The sequence below is a fragment of the Pyxicephalus adspersus genome, chromosome 3 (genome assembly GCF_032062135.1).
Source record: "Pyxicephalus adspersus chromosome 3, UCB_Pads_2.0, whole genome shotgun sequence".
NCBI lineage: Eukaryota > Metazoa > Chordata > Amphibia > Anura > Pyxicephalidae > Pyxicephalus > Pyxicephalus adspersus.
The window spans coordinates 8,506,581-8,526,059 of record NC_092860.1 but is presented as its reverse complement, the minus strand read 5'-3'; the positions used below and the strand labels follow the sequence as shown (position 1 = coordinate 8,526,059).

The following is a 19,479-nucleotide window of genomic DNA, read 5'->3' as shown; positions in this document are numbered from 1 at the left end:
TTTTTTTAATTAGATGCAGGTTGCTTTGGGGTGCCATTGAGGATTATCATATACAAAACAGCTTCCCTTTCAGCCCCAATACCATTACCATAACAACAGGCTTTGTAGCCTGCGAGGGCCACTTCGGCGTCCACTGTTCTTCTTTGACATTGCCAATGGGAAGTGACGTCATACCGGTTTCTTCCGAGAATGCCAATGTCAAAGATGGCCGCGGCTGACGCGCCGACGTAGGACGAATGTCCAGCAAACCAATGGACTTTTTTCACAATGACGTGTAATTAGGAAGCCGGAAGTGCAGGGTGGAGCCTGTCACACGTGTTTTGTGTACAGTGCAGAGCTGCAACGTGATGGGGAACAGACCGGGTAATAAAGATGTTGGATCGGCTGGCCGGGCCAGTGTTGGCCGTTGGCAATCACGCGGGTTAGTTACTAGAACAGGGCTGGGGAGAGGAAGTGTAGCTGCTGTGTGTTATATAGGGCAGGAGGCTGGTTGGGCTCACATGGATATGAAACATTTTCTGGTGAAAGATGTATTCATGATTTTTGGTTCTTTTGATGGCATTCACTATTCCTATTGTTTGCTACTTCCCCCACCTCCTAGTTTGTAAGCTCCTTGGGGCAGCATCCTCTCCTCCTCCTTTGTCACTGTCTGTCTGTCATCTGCAACCCCTGTGTAATGTACAGGGCTGCATAAATGTTGGCGCTATAAAAATCCTGTTTATTATTATTAATAATAATACTAATAATAAAATAAAAATAAAGCTTTTTATTAGTTTTGGATGAAATTTATAGACCACCTATCAGAATTTTTACATTTGTACCTTGTAGATTGTTTCTCAACATTTTTTTTTGGTCTTGTGACCACTGTCACAGAGATAGAATGTGATGAGAAGGATAAAACTAAAGAGTTGCCATCGAAGGTAAAAGGTGACAACTGCCTGAGGGGATCTGACTTTTTCCTACCCTATTCCAAAACAAAAAATCTGATTACATCTATGCTCCTTTAGTCCAGATGTATATGTGTAACTTTGTAGGGCAGCAGGTTAAACACAGTGATGATTACCACTATTGTGTACAATAGTGTACAATAGTTAATGCCATATATATACTGTAATACAGTATTTGTTACTATGAGCCTCTGATTCTCCTACTTGTTTTTAGAAATGCAAAGAGAAAGACAAATTCCACACCCAAGGACCTGGATACCCAGGAAATCCCTTTCAAGCTTCGAGAAATTATGAAGAGCCGAATGGAAATGAACAAGCCCAAAAAAAGGAAAAAGAAGAAGCAAGGTCTGCTGGATCTTATGTCTTCAGTTATTATTGTTAAATGGAAAGAATGATGAGTGCTAGTACAATGAATTTGTTTCGGTTTAGATCAGTGTTACTCAACCTTTATAATGTGGGGAATCCCTTGAAATATTGTTCAGGTCTTCAGGGAATCCCTCCTATAATTACTATATCCACAGCTCACAGTACATTGGTGTGGAAGAAGTCCTCTTACATTGCTGGCCATTGGGAAGAATGTCACCCTTACATATAGCCAAAGAGAATATTGGTTGCCCCTCATATTCAGAACATTTCCAGGTCCTGCCACTTTCAACTGTGCAACAAATCCAAAAAACGCCTTTACCTTCACATCTCTCCACAGTTCTTGTCCCACTTACCTTTCTGACCTGATAGAAAAATACTCCCCTAGCCGCTCTCTCCGCTCCTCCAATGACCTACTAATGACTTCCTCACTCATAACCCCATCACATGCACGGCTCTAAGACTTTTCTAGAGCTGCCCCGACTTTCTGGAATGGTCTTCTGTGTTCTATTTAGATTGCCTCCACTTTCTGCTTATTTAAAAGAGCACTCAAAACCCATCCTTTCAAACTATCCTACCCATCTTCTTCTGTCCTTTGAAACCCACCCAGTGGTACTTCCCACCACTACATATCCCCCTCCTAGATTGTAAGCTCTTTGGTGGCAGGGTCCTCTCCTCCTCCTGCGTCACTGTTTGTATTCGTCTGTCATTTGCAACCCCTAACTAATGTACAGCACTACGTAATATGTTGGCGCTATATGAATCCTGTTTAATAATAATAATAATAATAAATAATAATAACTGGCGTCGGTTAAACTGACCTGAAGGCACAAGTTGCTCATTGCTCAAGAAACCCCCAGCAACATTTGGAGGACCCCAGGGTTCTACATTACACTGGTGTAGATGGTGACTTAAAGACCCTGTAATCAGATGTCCGTTGAATTGCTGTGAACTCTAACATTCTCATAAATCCCTTGCAAAATATGAACAAAAACATTGGGATAAAATTGCTGCACTGGGGTTGGGTTCCCTGTTAAAGAGGAACTAGAGTCCCAATTTACAAGAATAAGGACCAGGCAGGTGGTTATTGCAGACAGGCAATGTCCCTTCTGCAATAACACAGCTGACCTGTGGTGTCAGAGCTGACCTGTGGTGTCAGGAGTATGTAAAAAGCTGAGCTGGGTATGTCCCGGGGATGGATGAACTTCTGTGTGCCTGCTTGGGAGTTACGTCACCCCTGTATGGACAATAAATATGGCTGAAGATCATTGTTGGGCAAAAGAAGCAAAAAAAAAAAGGTCACATGGAGGCGGCTGTCTGTGGTTGTCCCTTGCCACTAGTGCTAGCTAGGCTTAGGGGGCAGGCGTCTGCAGCTGCTCTTTAAAATCTGCAAGGGGTCCTTTCATGGGACTGTCTCCCAAGAGTCTTTTGCCTGTATGCTTAGGAAGTACTAAAGCCACTGGATTAGCTTGGCAGCCATGGGACTGGTATTTTCAGAGGGGGATGGTTATCTCCATTCGTCCTTACTTCTGGTTTTCCTTTTGATTCTGACAACATTCTCTTTTCAACAGATAAAGTGATGTTTGGTGAAGTAGCTATGGAGCCCCCATCTCTCACAGTAAAGCCAAGAAAAGGAGCAGCTGTAACAAAGGTACATAGCACAGAATATATTCTACAAGGAACACAAATATTTACACAATATATGCTGTTTTTTTTTATCTTCCTTTTTTATATTGATTTCTTGCTTGTAAATGCATTTTTTATTATGTAGCCAGGAGCCAAGCAGCTTTTCCTGAAGAAACTCCTTGACAAATCAAGCAGTCCAGCAAATCCACCTGCTATATCAATGGCCAGGAAGAGAATGGTAGAGGAAGAGCGAGAGCGGGTCATCAATGCCTATCGGGAGATGAAGAAGAGGAAACTGCAGCAAGCTGTGGATTCCAAACCTCTGAGACGTCAGCACACATGATAAGGACATCACAGCTGTGGCTTTAAATTGACTGTTATAAATGGAACCAGTACACATCGATCAATCATACTGCCATGTAGTAATGACTTCTAGCCATCAAGGGCGTGAGACCAGGAATAATGGCTGCCTCTGTGATAAGTGCCATCCTGTGATGTGCTACCATGCAGGACATGTGAGAGTGTTGTTGTCCTAGAAGCACAATAGTCATGGTGGATTTTCTGTTGTGACGTTGTGCAGGCAAAAATAGCACATTTGTCTGCCTATAACCCCTAGAACTGCAAACTAAATGTTTGGAAGTGGGATGTTCAGTGAAAGCTGTATCTATAAAAGTTTATACAAAAAAAAAAAAATTAAAAATAATATTGTGCTGCGACATTTGTCAATGTAGTATGGTAATGGCCTAAGGGGCATTTGGATTCAGTGCTTATAAACACAATATGGCCAAACCTGACCATCATGCCTAGTGTATGGAACCCCCCCCCCCCTTCCCCAAATAATGGAGTTCATGTTCTTCCTGTGAAGGGTCCAACAATGGCCTATAGCTTTAAAGGGGATGTCCAACATTCACAAACTGTTGTCCTATAGTACAGGGTGTCCAACTCCAGCCCTTGTGGACCACATAGAGGTCAAGCTTTTCATACAACCATATGCCTTTTATGATTGGAAAAATTACCAGTATTCTCCCCTGAATTGTTTTTAAGCTGGGTGGGAAGAAGCTGTAGGCGGTTGGTGATCCCTGTATTGTGACCCAATTTTTCAGTAACCCCCCAAAAACAGCCGAGTAATTACTAAAACGTGCTGGTCATGCCCGGCTAAAAGGGGCTGGGGAGAACATTATACTTTGCTAAAGTTGCTGCCGACTGTTGGAGAAATAATCGAAAATCTGTGCAGAGCACTGGAGGTCAACACCCCTTATATAGGGGACGTCCTAATAATACATTTATTCGTAGGTAGGATTCAGTTCAGTGGGTATCGGTTGGGTCTCATCAAGTTTTTTGTGTCGCTCTTACTAAATTTCCATGCATTTGTGTTATTATTATTATTTTATTATTATTAAACAGGATTTATATAGCGCCAACATATTATGCAGCGCTGTACATTAAATAGGGATTGCAAATGACAGACTAATACAGACTGCTGATCATTTTCCAAAAATACTCATTGCCTGGAAAGTATACATTCCATTAATTCCCATACAAGCAGGCAGCTTAAGGAGGAGACTTAAAAAAACCCCAAAAATCACACATAGTATTTATTACAATTCTTATCAAATACACCTTAAAAAACAAGTTTTCAAACCGAGTTACATTGTCAAACATCACAATGCAAAGGATAAATCCATGGCAATAACAGTGTCACTATATAGGTGTTGGTATCCACAGGTGCTGAAGCGTTTCACAATATTTATTGGCTTCTTCAGACCGTTCCATAATGCTCAGAAGTTGTATTGGCTCCACTATACAAAACATATTAAAATATATATATGATACATATATCATATTAAACATTACCTTAATGTGCAGAGCAATCCATATAAATATTTCTTCCAAATCTGCTTATAGATATAACAAACAGGAAAAACAAGTGTTAGAAGTAATAGAATAATCTTTGAAAACTCATAGCCAGACTAATTGGCGGTTTATTGCATTTGCATGTAGACTATTGGAATTTATATTTATTTATATTAGTGGCTCCCACTACCTCCAGGTCCAGGGGGTGGCAATGGGCACAAGTTGTGTGCCATCTTATGCCAACCTGTTTATATATGTTTTATATATTTTTAACTATATATACTTTATATTTTATGTTTTATATAGTGGAGTAAATACAGCTTCTGGACATTATGGAACGGTCATAAGAAGCCAATAATATTGAGAAATGTGTCATCACCTGTGGATACCAGCCCATATATAGTGACACTGTTAATACCCTGGATTTATCCTTTTGCATTGATGTTTGACAATGTAACTCGTTGTTTGAAAACTTGCTTTTAAAGGTGTATTTGATAAGAATTGTAATAAATACTATTGTTGATTTTTGAAAAACAAAAAAAAGTCTCCTCCTTAAGCTGCCTCCTTGTTTGGGAATAAATGAAGTGTATAGTTGATATAGGCAGTAGGGTTGGGCCTCTAGCTCCCAATGTATGATGTACAGAAACACAACACATTTTTTTACATTGAAAAAATCCTGCGGCATGCCACAAATCAAAAATGTTACAAAATAACACTCTAGCTAATTCTCTTGTCTCTAAGAATAAACGAGGCAATTAAGCTACCTACTGCCACCCACTGACATAGAAGAGTATTACATTACTCTACCAGTCACTACAGCACAGACACTCTCCAATGGTAATTGGATAATTTTCCATGGTACACCTGAAGATCTCTCACGGCACACTACTTGAAAATCACTGGTATAGAAAACCCTTTCCCCATACTCAAGATCTGGATAGAATTGCCTGGAAAGCATGCAGCTTCTCCCTTTCTACATACTTTGACTCTACCTTCATGCCGTGCATGAGTGTGTGTTGGAGAAGGCCATCCATTATGGGCTCTATTTATAAGTTATTCCCCTTTTAACTCGCTCATAAAATTTGTTTCTTTCCTATTGTAACAGCTGTGCGCTTTTGATGCTTGGCCACTAGATGGCAGAATGGGTCATTGTTTTATTAAGGACCTGCAGACCATTGAATTTACCACTGGTGAGTTTTTGGAAGAATCAACTGGGGCAATCATTTATAAATGGAGCCCTGGAGTGATTTACTGCATTTTAATTCACTGAAAATCATACCCAACTGGTGTTTAGCATGGTGAGTATATGCAGTGCTGTGATGGCCTGTTGCTTGGTACTCCACATAAAAAAATGGTGCATTATAATAATACATAAATCTTGGCCTGGAGATCTGCAACTCACCAGTATTTGTAAATTTAGCATTCATCAGTTTTAAAGGCCAACCCAGCAATGCCAACCTTTGTCCTCAGTGGAGTGATAAAATATCCAATGCAACTGGACCCAATCCATCCACTGATCTGACTTCAAAGTGAAAATAACCGCTGGGTGTTATTTAACCCGTTGCCGTTGTTATGTACCCGTTGCCTTTATCATGTTTTCACAGCAAATCCAATGGCTTTGGATTTCTGGGATTACATTATATTGCATTATTGGGCAACAAACCAGCCCAGAAAATGATTCTACAGCCATGTTTCCCAGTTTGCAGCTCTTAGGTCAGTTTAGGCGACACCAATGATCTTTTTGGCTATTTGTAAGGGTGACATTCTTCCCAATAGCCATCAATGTGAGAGGCATTCTTCCTACTGACCACCACACTAATATACTGTGAGCTGTGAATATAATAATTATAGAATTGGTTCCATAAAGACCTGAAAGTTATTTCAAGGATTCCCCCATCTAAAATGGTCTTTAAGTATTACACAATTCCCAGTGTGAAATTCCCTGGAGCTCATCATGCTTGCTATACCACACATAGAACAGCAGGGGGTGCTGCCTTACCTTGTGTAATTCTGTACCAATGGATTCTTATTTACTTTTAAGAATATGTTGCAAAGTTTGGGGGTTTCTGCAGAACCGCCTTCGCCCCTTGCAAATCCTAAAATTTGAAAAAGGGAGCTAAAGAATAATTTGTTTCTGAATTATTTCTGCACCAGGGTGTGTTGTGGGATTTCAGGAATACAGCAATGTGCTATGAAAATATTGGATTTTATTTGCATTATAGCTTGGGGACTCAGCCATACTTAGGAATGCTGTTTATTTGTATCCTGATGTTGATCTTTGGTTGCTGAGTATAAAGCTGCTGGAGCTTGCTTGCATGTTGTTTTCATAGGAAAGCATGCTGTGCAATGCACTAAATGCCTTAAAGCAGAACTCCAGCCAGTGAAGTGAATAGCCCACTAGGTAACTCAACAAAATCAGCTTTTTCAGCATTATTCAGCTTCAATCTAATAATTTCCAGTACAGTCCTTTTTTTTTATCCTGCATCACTTCTTCCGAGCCCAGTCTGTCCTGGACCTGCCCTCAGCCTGGACTGGACAGTAAAAGAAGAAGCAGCACAGAAATGAACTCCTATAAACACAATTATTATGTATCATCATGTAGGATTTAACGTGTTATTTTCAATAATAAAATCTGCAGCTTTTATTTAAATAATCAGAGGGGCATGTTTGGCACACACCTGGCATACAAAGGAGTTACATCACCCAAACCCGGCCAGAGAAGATGGAAGGAGACCTAGGGGAGCCGGAGAGGAGCAGCACTGCGGATGTTCTTTTTGGCATGTAATTCTCCAAATCTGCTGCACATGATCCTGGTGCAAACCTCCCAGGAGTGCAAATTGGAGTCAACGTTCTAGCGGTTTAGTTCCGCTTTAAGGAACATTATGAGACCACCACTGAAGAGACCCAAAACTAATCCCCCTCCTCATTCCCGAGCCAGGACCATCATGTGATCTGGAAGTATGCTGGAATGCGAAGTGGATAATGCATTTGTTGGTGCATGAAGTGTGGTTATAGGTGGGTGGTCTGACAATCCGGCGTTGGTCTCAGTCCTCATAACCCGGCCTGGGACCAGTAAGGAATCCTTCATCCTGAGATGTGGTGCTCTGCAGGAAATGCGCTCAAGTGCTGCATTGCATTAGACCAATGACTAAGATAGTCAATGCACAAAAAATACACATCTGCACGCAAAGCATAGTGCATGTGCACCTGTTCTCATTTTACCGCAGGTGTGTTGCAGCTTGTTGTATTATTATTATTAATAAACAGGATTTATATAGCGCCAACATATTACGCAGCGCTGTACAATAAATAGGGGTTGCAAATGACAGACTAATAATACAGACAGTGATACAGGAGGAGAGGACCCTGCCCTGAAGAGCTTACAATCTATAAGCGCAATGTTCTATGCATTGCAATGCACATCTGCAATGCTTTGCAAGACATTGAAAAAGGAACTAAACTCACCTCCCTTCATAGTTGGATGTAGCCAACAGTGGGTCCCTGTGCAGAACTGACTTTCACTCTCTCCCTGAACTGATTGGGGCCCCTATGGTGGAACTGAGGAGGGTCCAGGGCCCTCATACAGTGGCACACCTTGCACTTCCCTATGTCCACCCCTGTATTCCTAAAATAATGAGTAGAGAAAAGAAAGGTTTGAGGCTCGAGGGTTTAATGCAAAAAAGTAAATATGTATTTGTGCATTCTTGATCCATACATATTATCAATACAAATTTATCCAGATGTATCCCAACTCTTGTTATCATTCACAAGGTTGGGATATTCATTCCAGACATTATTCTATCATACAGTTGTGGATACGAGCAGAATGAGGGACCTATTTCAGTCATGTATGTCCCGACACGTTTCGCCAAATGTTGGCTTCTTCAGGGGTTATTTATTGGGAGAACAGAATGATTTCTATGTAATATAAACAGAATAGAGCAACATATAAAAAGTTTATATCATAGGTATCATCAGCAAGTTTCATTTGCCACAGCATAACAGTGTGTATGATAAAACCTCTATAAATAATAATGAATAATAGTAATAAATAATGACCCCTGTATTCCTTCACATCCACATCAATGCTGCCATCTTCTGAGTTCGGACTCTTTGGCCATCTGCATTGGCTGGGTTGAATTGGCATAACTCCCGCGCATGTGCACGGCACATGTGCATTGTCCTAAGCATGTAGACTAGGCTGCGCATGCAAGAAGAATGTGAGCAGGCAGGTAAGTTTCTTTTATTGCAGAAGAGACCTACCATGCATCTTCAAATAGAAGCTGCGAGTTCTGCTGTAAGTAACAGTTACAAATCTCCCCCTTCCCCTCCGGCAAGTGACTGGATAGTGAAAGAAGAAGCAGCAGGCTGATGAGCTCTTCTCCATGTCGCTCAGCTCTTTCCTTCTATCAGCATGTCTCTTGCCAGCACATTGATTGACTCTTTGTGCTGCTTATCCCTTTCCCTTCTAAGCTCTGCAAGAGGCTGATACCAAAGCAAATAACTCCAGAGCTAATCACTGCTTATAGATTGGATTGAACTACTTCTCTGCAACCCAGAGAGCGGCCAATCAGATTACAGCTTGCACCACTGCAGGGAAGGCAATGCTGATTTGTTGCCCTGGGAGTGGAGAATGCACACACATTGTTATGGCAGCAAAGTGGTTAATTTACCCCCCCACCTAGATAATCCGTCAAGAAGGATTTGGATTATTCAGTGGGGGAGGGGGGGGGGCGATGTTCATGTTCTGAAAAACCCAGAATGGGACCTGTAAGCCAAGAGCAAACATTTTACATTACAGGTGATGACAGGAGTGCAGGTGTGAGATAAAGTGTTCTTTCCGTTGGGGTTAAAGGGAGACTCCACTTTTATTTTTATGACACAGAGCATGAAGTCAAATCACGGCTAATATTCTGCATGGAGAATATCGCCGGCTTTTGCCATTTTTGGCACTGCCTGTTTTTCACAACCAAATCATCTGCATGGATAAAATTAGGAGACCTCTTTATTATTTCAATTCTATTCCTATAGAACTGTCGACGCTTGAAAAAATTTGTACAATGCCACTGACGATGTCGGCGATATTTGAATAATTTAAACTGCAGGCAGATGGACAGAATATAGGTTTTATCCAGTCCTGAAATTTACATCAACTTCAGGTGACTGTAATTATTCAAACATGAAATTAAAATGATTAAAACAAAAGATTATTATTATAAAGTTTATCATTTATATCTGGTTAGAATTCAGCTTTAATAAAATTTGCTTCAATATAGCAGAAAAAATGCGACAAGCCAAAAATAATTTGGATATTTCGGGGTGTGACCCTTGAAAACTTTATATAATGATTTCGAAACCGCAGCCAATCCCGACGCTTAGCTGTACCCATGTGACCATGAAGTTGTATCGGTGATTTAAGGTATGCCAGGAATCTCGCAGCTGTCACATCTCACTCACTTCTTCAGCTTTCTGATCTCTCTTGATGTCTTATTTTTTTTTTCTCGCAGTGGCGTCACGGGAAAAAAATTTGCTTCACCTGGCTACTTAGAACAAAGGCGTTCTTTGTGACTGGGGGGGGGGAGGAATGTTGGCGGCCCAGGCTCGCATACCAGCACCGTGTGTATCAGGCCCGACCTCAGACTGTGTCACCGCGTGTGTCAGCCCCATATCAGCGGGCATTGGGGCACGGGCCGGATGCTAGGAAATATTGTTTTTAAAACTGGGTCGTGCCCGCTTTCCCTGTACAGGTTCACCCGAATGCCCCTCCTGTTTCTGCTCCCTTCACTTACCTTTGGGGATGAATGGTGTGATTTGGGGGAAATTGTCCCCTGATATGGAAAATCTCATTTTCCCCTATGGAGCTGCTTGGGGAAATTGAGCAAAAATTTAGGGCACAAATTGGGGTATTAGGGGTATACATAGGGTATTTTAATTTGTATATATTCAATCATTATTTGTGAACTGTAGCTTTCATCTTTTTATTCTAGTGCCAACATGGCAGAATACATATGGTGGTCGTTCTGCCCAATGCCAACCTACAGGGCCAGTATAAATCAGGTTGAAGCCCACGTGCCAGCCTCTTCATGATTCATTTTTTATGACATGCCACCCTTGGAGCTTCTACTATTGTACCATATACTGGCTGCCATGTTGGCACCCAGAAAATGATGCAATTCTTTTAGATCTTGGCTCCAAATCATGGCAGCATATTTTGCCCACTTGGGCTCATTCCAAGCTCTTTACAAGAAATCGACCTAAGCATAATAAAGTGGCACTAAACTTTCCAAATTAAACAATTGCGACCAGGCAGTTCCTTTATTGCAGGAGGGTCAGGAGATGCAATAAAATAACCTTACCTGCCTGGTAAATAACTCACCTTGTCATGGGCGCCACCATCCTCACCTGATCTTCCCGATATCGGCAATCGTGATTGGCCAGGCTGAATGATGAAGTGCCGTGCGCATGCGTCATTCATCCCCTGGGGCTGCCAGGATACCCAGCACATCCCTGCAGCCTACACTGAGCATGCATGGGTATATTTAAAAAGTTGGGTTTTTCAGTGCTTTGGATACATTTTGTGGCACAAAAAAAAGTCCAGTATAATTGAACAGAACTTTATTACCCCTGTGTACCCCCTTATTGAACCTTGATCGTTGACCTTCCAATTTTTTCTGAAATTTAGAAGAAATGAAAACTTTCTATTTCATTCATTCTTAATCCTTTTTTTTCTCCTCCACCAATCCCATTGCTTGGCATTTAATCTGCGTGGGCAGAAAGGGGGCGGGGTTACCTCCCTGGCTTATTTAGGTGTTTGTGTAAGTTGGAGCTTGAGCTATTGAGCTTAGTAAACAGAGCAACTACAAATAGAGAATTTAGCATGCAAAGAATCGTACAGCTGGAAAGATATGAAAGTGCAATATATTCATATTTATTTAGATGATTTTATTTTTAGATCCTGTATATAACCAATAAAAATAGTGCTTTGCCCAAGAAGTTGCACATATCCACCATCTATTGCTCCCCCTGCAGCTGCATTCATTTTGCTGAAAGAGAAAGTGCAGGGTCCTAATTAAAGAATTACACAGGACTGAGGATTTTATCCCCATCATTGCGTAACACCAACCGACCCCCAAGCACCAGCACTGTCACATGGGTGGTCGGGGGGGGGGGGGGGGTCACATGATCCTCCATATCTGGGTAATATTGCCACTCCCAGCAATGGTAGGAAAGCAATGGAAAGGCGATTTGCCCTGCATCAAAAAGCACAAGTTTATGTTAGGTGAATGCATATGGAATGACCCCCTAATATCATGTGGCTCCCTGTAGTCACATGATGGGGACCTCGAACATGCTCACTCCTCCATATCTGGTGCTCAGTGAGAAGGATAATGCAAGGTGCGGCATGGCTTCTCCTATCCCTTCTTCTTCTTTCATACTGAATTATTCACATTTTCAATTTTTTCATCCAACAATTCACCGGCAATAAATATCTAAAATGTAATGCAACCTGCAAGCCAGTTTTGGCTGCTGCAATTAATTGTAGAAGTGATCTGGGCACTTTATTGTTAACAAATCCCAGAACCCGGAGTAAGAAGATTGTGGGCTGCCTGTCCTGGATCTGCTTAGGATGATTGCAGAAAAGGTTTTGGAGGTTTTTTAAAGAGGACCTTTCACCTGCACCATGGGGGGATTATCAGCCCCTAGGTAGTAACAAAATTGGTAAAAAAAACCAAAGTGGTCACAAAAAATTATTTCTAGGGTCATATACTGAAACCTTGCAGAAGGCACAAAATTAGTTTTCGGGTCATATGACTGGAACCCCCCCCCATAGGTTATGTGTAAAACTCCTATGGACCAGTCAAACCCTAACGTCAATGTGCATGGAGAGACCCTTGCGAGGGGTTGGGTATACCACTTGTGGTGGCACCAGAGAGAGAATGTTCCATAATGTGGCATAGTGGCAGCAGGGCCAGGGGCCCACAAGAAGTCTACATTTGGGGTCATATCACTAGAGCCCACCATAAGGCACAAAAAATAGTTTTGGGGTCATATGACTGCAATCCCTATTGGTTATTTGTAATTATGTGGGCCTGTCCACAGACAGCAGGGGGAGATTCCTTCTATAACTTTCTTGAGCAGCAGGGACCCCCAGAGATCACAGAAACATAATATTAGGGTCATATGACTGAATCCCTACAGAGGTCACAAAAAATGTGGGGGGTTCATATGATTGGGCCCACCAGAAGGCACAAAAAATGTGGGGGTCATATGACTGGGCCCAGAAAAGGGCACACAAAATTAGGGGGTGTCATATGACTGGGCCCACCAGAGGGCACAAAAAAAACTTTGGGTATATATATCTGGAGCCCACCAGAAGGCACAAAAAAATTTTGGGTATATATAACATAAGCCCACTGAAGAGCACTAAGAAACTAATTTTGGGGTCACATAACTGGGGCCCACCAAAGGGCACAAAAAATTATTTTGTGCTCATATAACCAAAGCCCACCAGAAGGCACAAAAAACAAAATTTAAGTAATGTAACTGGAACCCACCAAAGGGCACAATAAGAAAAATTTTGGGTCATATGATTGGAGCTTATCAGAGGACACAACAAAATACTAAATTAAGTAGTCAAAAAACTAGGACAACTTACAGGCACAAAAAAACTTTATTTTCATATTTCAGAGGGCACAAAAACTAATTTTGGGGTCATATAAACGGAAGGAATTTGGGGGTGATAAACCTGGAGTTTTTTGGGTCAGATGACTGGGACCCCCCATAGGTTATTTCTGGGGCTCCTATGGGCCAATCAAGCCCAGCTTGAGAGACCCTTGCACTGGGTATGAGGGACACCACCTGATCCTGGTGACATCAGAAGGAATTTCCCTGGCACTGATCTGGGTGAGGGTTCTGCCCCTGGGCCTCTTCCCATGAAACCGATGATCTCAGTGATTGCTCCACTGAAAGTCAGGTTTCTGTGTACGCTATAATCATGTCTTAAGCAGTGTTTGTTTATGTGACTCTACAATCTAATGAGGCCACATTAGTCCCTGAAGTGTCCTCCGCCGGGGCCCCAACCCTCCATAATGATGGTTATTGCATGCCGCTGTGGGACCAATTAATCCCCAACAACCAGGAGCTTACCGGTTATATATAGCAAGCAATAATTAACCTGTCAGCTGCCAGGAGATAATTCACTGATCACAAAGGGAGAGGATTTATTGATATTCATCTGATTGATCCAATGCCAATATGTGATTGATGGGTTATGGCACCTGGAGGATTTTTTTAACCAGCCAATCAGAATCGAACCCTCAACAAGTCCTTGTTGGTCTTCAGCTGGTTAATATAGATCTACGGTGTAAATGGATGACATTCACTTTATGTATCATTAAATGTCATGTTGTTGTTGTTTTTTTGCTTTTGTGTTTTACTGCTTCCGATCCCCTGCAGCATCATTCACCAAATGATGATTGGACTGATCTGGATTCCTTTAGGTATCCAAATAAGTATTTGAAATAGGTGATTTTAATAAATTGTTTAGAAAATGATATAAAATATTAGAAATAAAATATTTCGATTGATTACAGAAACCTCTCCGAAACCTTCTTAGGGGACTATTTATAAAGCGGTGAATCTGAAATTCACCAGATGAGGAATCTTCCAGGTTCATGTGATTTTAATGGCAGGGATTGATTCTCTATTAAAGATCATTTGGTGAATGTCAGAAGAAGAGGTCCTGATTGGCAGATTGTGGTGCCAACTGTAAGATTTTGGATTTCCTATCTCTTCTTGCCATGTGACAATGGTCACGGGGGGGAATTAGAGAGGGTAAATCTCAAGGAGGCAGAGAAAGCAATAGAAACTTGATGGGGCTTCTATCCAACCCACGGAGGTGCAAAGAGCATCCTGGACCCTTCTCAGCCTACTGTGGCCCTTGTGGGCCCACAATAACGGGCTGGGGGTCCCAGGTCTGTTCTGCACATGAGACCAGCATTGGCTACACCCATCACTGATCTAGCCTCTCCCTATCCAAAGACAAGAATAAAACTTGTTCTCATCAGTGAATCCCTACATTCCCCGGCATTACTTGTTTCTGACAGGTCCTCTCTAAAGGTTTTTTTTTTTTTTTTTTTTTAGAAGAAGAAGAACATGATAGAACAATGTCCTCCTTTGTGTGAATATTTTCATAACCACAAGAGTTCTTATTCATCTTGCTACATATTCATCCCTATACAATGCATTCCATTTTCATCCTTTGAAAAGATGAAGGTTGATTGGATCAAAGAGGACCTGTTGCCCTTGTTATATAGCTAGGCCTTTCTTTTTTTGGGAGGGGTGGGGGTGTTGGGTTTGTATGGAGGAATCTCAGCTACAGATGTGACATTGCAAATGAAACTCCAACCCACTTTGTATTACTGAGGAGTTTGTGGACTTCTGACCATGACACCTACAGTTGTGTGAAAAAGTAAGTACACCCCCATGGGAATTTTTCATTGTATTTGATAAGGCAAACATTGGATCTTCTCGTTGACATTGGTGGACCAACAACACACAACACGGAGCCAGTAAATTCATTCTCATGATCTACAAGAAACAAGTTTTGGTGGCTATAAATTATAATTATGTATTCATAGTATTTTTCATACATAATTAAATTCATCAGCACAATATCAATGGAATCATCATTACACCCATTGTATCATCATGGGGTCAGGATTTTCGTACTCTACAAAAACAACTACTCAAAGTATAGCCATATCAGTCTTTATCACCCAACACGTTTCGCCTGTATCAGCTTCCTCAGGGGTGTGGCTAAAAACCCCTCATGTCCTAGCTACACCCCTGAGGAAGCTGATACAGGCGAAACGTGTTGGGTGATAGAGACTGATACGGTTATACTTTGAGTAGCTGTTTTTAGACAGTATGAAAGTCCTAACCCCATGATGATTTATAATTATAATTTATAGCCACCAAAACCTCTTCTTTCTTTCCTTACTCACTTCATTTATTTGAATTCAAGGGGCAGCTATCCCTATACAATTACATACTAAAGAGACATAGGTTTTTCTTTACAAAGTCTTTGTTCCAACTTTAGGAACCTCCCCTCTACCCCTGTATAACCTGTCTTATTTACCCCTCAGATATGAGGGGTCTGGGGGCATATGGGGGTGATGGTGTATGGCAGGGGTCGGCAAACTCCGGCCTTTAGGCCAGATACAGCCTAGCTGGTAGTTCATTCCGGCCTAACGCCCCCTGGCTAATGCCGGTGGGCAACCCGCAACTCCGGAGCCGCGGGTTGCCGGCGGATGGGCCAGGGGGCATTAGGAACTGCAAGAGGCGCTAAAGCTCCGGAGCTCAAGTGCCGCCCCCTTGCAGTTGCTCCACTATTTACCGCGGTGGTAAATGGGGAAAGCTCCCTGAAGGTAAATCCCTCTCCTCCACAATGCATACGGAGGAGAGGGATTTCACTTCAGGGGGTGTTCCCTGGTGGTGGGTGAAGCCATTAGGGCGGATCCGGCCTAGTGTGCTCCTGCCCACCCCATAAATGGCCTGGTGGCCATAAAACTTTGCCGACCCCTGGTGTATGGGGTAAGAGTAAGATGGTTTTGGATGCTCATGAGGATTTAAAATAATAACCATTTTTTAAATCAGTGATTTCACAGGAAGAAAAATAATCTACAATCCTGCTTTGTCCTGCCCAGCAAATTCAGCTCAGGAGGGCCCCAAGATCCTCATAAATACCACAGTGGGTAACTCCTGCAACAGTTGGTGCCTGAAGGATCAGACAGAATAAAGCCCCTGCTATAGGACTAAAGTTCGCTATTCAACATATAGACAGAAATTGGGCCTTCCGGGACACAGTTGACTATTTACACTGAAGGGAAGGTTTATTCTGATTAAAGACTCCCTTCTTGGTCAAAGTGCTGAGGACGGAAGAAAAAAATGTAATGGGCGTGGTAAAAACTACACTTGTTGCACATTGATGACAAGTTTTAAAAGTAGATCATACCAACTGTGAAGCATAGTGGTGGAAATCGGTGGGTCTGGGGATTGCTTTGCTGTTTCAACCATAAAGCAACTATGAATTCTGTATCATATCCAAGTGTGGGAATGTGAGTCCATCTGTTCAAGCTTTGAACCAGAAACAGGAAGTGAGGGAAAATCACCCCAGTGGTGTCACATGCAAGAAAAAGCACAATTTACAAATAATAGCAAAATAACATTTAGATTCTTTTGCAGAGTCCACCTTCTCATCAGTGTAGGGGGATGGCGAAGGAGTGATTGTTTCCCCGTCAATCCGAACGGCTGACACCAGGCACCGCATTAGGCCGGTCTGTGTCCGATGATAACGGGGAATCGTATTCAGGCTGAGTAAGCTTTGTTCTGAAATACAATGCAAAGATGGATGACCTTCCCCTCCTAACCCCCTGCTAATGACAAAATGCACCATTGACAAAATGAATGGAGATCTACAATTTCAGGTCACCTCTATGTAATGCATGGAGTGGAGAAACATGGAGTCTAATGTTTAAAGCTTAACTCCAGCTTCAAAATAATTCAATAAAAAGAATATTATTATTAATACATGAAAACAGCTTTTGCTGCAAAGGTATCTTTAATCTGAAGTTGTACTCACATTCTTGCCACTAGGTGTCACTAGTCTTTGTGTTAAATGACAGCCACCTACTTCCTTTAAGCCCAGGCTGCAATACTGAATGTTATCATTGCATTAGGACCTTTCACTGCAACTTACCAAACAATAAATTATCAGTTTTGATAATTGGACTGTTTTTGATAAATTATTTAGATCTGATCACTTTATGTGTATATATTTTAATAGCTTGAGATTTATTTTTAGTGTTCAGTAATAATCTTGTATTTTATTACTCAGTCTCTCTTCCTCCTGTTCCGGCATAACCTACTCCTCGAGCAGTTTGCAGTTCTGAGACTTGGCAGGGAATGCGGCATTCTGCCCATTGGTGCCCTGAAGGACCCACTCCGGCTGAGAGCCTTTCATCCCGAAAACCTGCAACGTTCTCTGTAATGGTCTGCCAGCCGCCAGAGTCTGCAGCCTGCCCCGATCGCATTTCCCTTGTGTGCGTGTGCCAAGTTTTGGGATGGCTGAGCTCCTTGCTGCGCTCCATCAGAGAAGAAGAACTATCACTTATCTGCAGGGTGCTCTGGTTTAAAGATGACCTGTCAGTAACAAGTGGTCAGGAATATATTTCTGACATGTCACAATATACAGCAACAGTATCATTTTATTTAATCAAAATGCAAAGCTTGATTGCCATTGCTTAGGTTAGGACAATAACATTAGTCTGCTGCAGGCAGAAGGAATCATTTCCTCAGTCTCCTCTCCCCCAGTGATCAGACTGCAACATTGTAACCGTGCAGCAAGTCATAAGTAAATTGCTGCAAGCTGATCTATAAACGTATTAAATATTATATTTTCGTATCATCTCTGAGCCAGTATCTGTGGATGGTGGCCCTGGATGAAGCCAGAACAAAGATGGCTGTCTTTCTAGATGAAGGCATTACCAGGAGAAGTATTGTGATCCCTGTGAGAGGAAATAAAAAACCTTTGTATTTCTAGAATGCAGCCACTGGGTGTAAATAAATTCCAGATTATTCCTGCTTTGGTCTCAATATAACCACCAGGTCCCACCAGCGCCGCCCTGGTGTGTAGATGTAGATAAGTCTTTTCCTATGCATTTCATCTTGGCAACAGTGTTTGGATGAAAAAACATTCACATCATCATAGGAATCATCAGTGTCCATATATATACTTTATATAAAATGTTATATAAGGATTTTTATTTATTAGCCTGAATAGCCATGCAATATAATAATATAAAAATGCAATAAAGAACTTCAGTATACAATGTAGCAACTATCTCCTCAAGATAAATTGCTGATATTATCAGCAAAAAAACAAAGGTAATCATGAATAAATTTTCTTTATGAACACATAATCCTGATTTATAGATCACTCCCACATAGACACATTGAAATAAATGATAAAATATCTGCAAGTACTTAAAATATCAAGCAAAGATTGGATGGAATATTATGAATTGGCACGCTTGTTATTGTCACCATGGTCAAAGTTCGGCATCAGCTGACATATTGGTATTACGTTGGAGCTGCTGGAATGATGTTGCACATTTATATCATGATTGTCCTATGGAATGGTGACTCCATCACAATAAAATGTATGGAAAAAAAGAAACTCATTTGCTGCCTTTTAGTCTGTTCAATATATAATATACTATTGTAGTTTGTCTGCTCAGCGGTTTATTTATATTTACCTTTTAGATGATTGACTGTTTCCTGAACTGACCTTGTAAATGCACCAGGGAAATGCCTAAAAATCCTAAACCTCCGGGTCAAATATCAACATTTCCTGAGTCAGTAGAAGCTGAGCCCCTCACAATTCTGTGTCTATAAAATGCTATATTGCGTCAGGATTTGTCCCGGGATCACACGGCGCAGGGGGCTGTATAAAACTTGCCCCTAAATAACATGTGACTGGTTAAGGATTTGCCCCTGGATAAGATAATAGCAGGGGACTGGTTAAGGATCTGTCCATGAATATCACGGTGGGTGGTTAAAGATATTTTTCTTGATAACAAGAGACTAGTTAAATATTTGCCCCTGGATAACATGAGAGGAGGGGCTA

At 41.6% G+C, this 19,479-nt stretch overlaps 1 protein-coding gene across 1 annotated transcript; it reads left to right on the top strand.

Annotated features, from left to right (window-relative positions):
• Nucleotides 1–264: 264 nt before the first annotated feature.
• Nucleotides 265–3,589, top strand: CCDC137 (coiled-coil domain containing 137). Its single transcript, XM_072403188.1, has 4 exons — nucleotides 265–421; nucleotides 1,162–1,341; nucleotides 2,787–2,961; nucleotides 3,082–3,589. Exons 1-4 carry the CDS (start codon nucleotides 348–350, stop codon nucleotides 3,277–3,279), a joined length of 627 nt encoding a protein of 208 aa, XP_072259289.1. The 5' UTR covers nucleotides 265–347; the 3' UTR covers nucleotides 3,280–3,589.
• Nucleotides 3,590–19,479: the final 15,890 nt, after the last annotated feature.

Bases quoted from the DNA above. Each gene is read 5' to 3' on its own strand.
- CCDC137 (XM_072403188.1), top strand. From the start codon at position 348: ATGGGGAACAGACCGGGTAATAAAGATGTTGGATCGGCTGGCCGGGCC. The intron at 422-1,161 runs GTTAGTTACTAG...ACTTGTTTTTAG, and splicing joins GGCCGTTGGCAATCACGCGG to AAATGCAAAGAGAAAGACAA. The intron at 1,342-2,786 runs ATGAGTGCTAGT...TTAGCTTGGCAG, and splicing joins ATTGTTAAATGGAAAGAATG to CCATGGGACTGGTATTTTCA.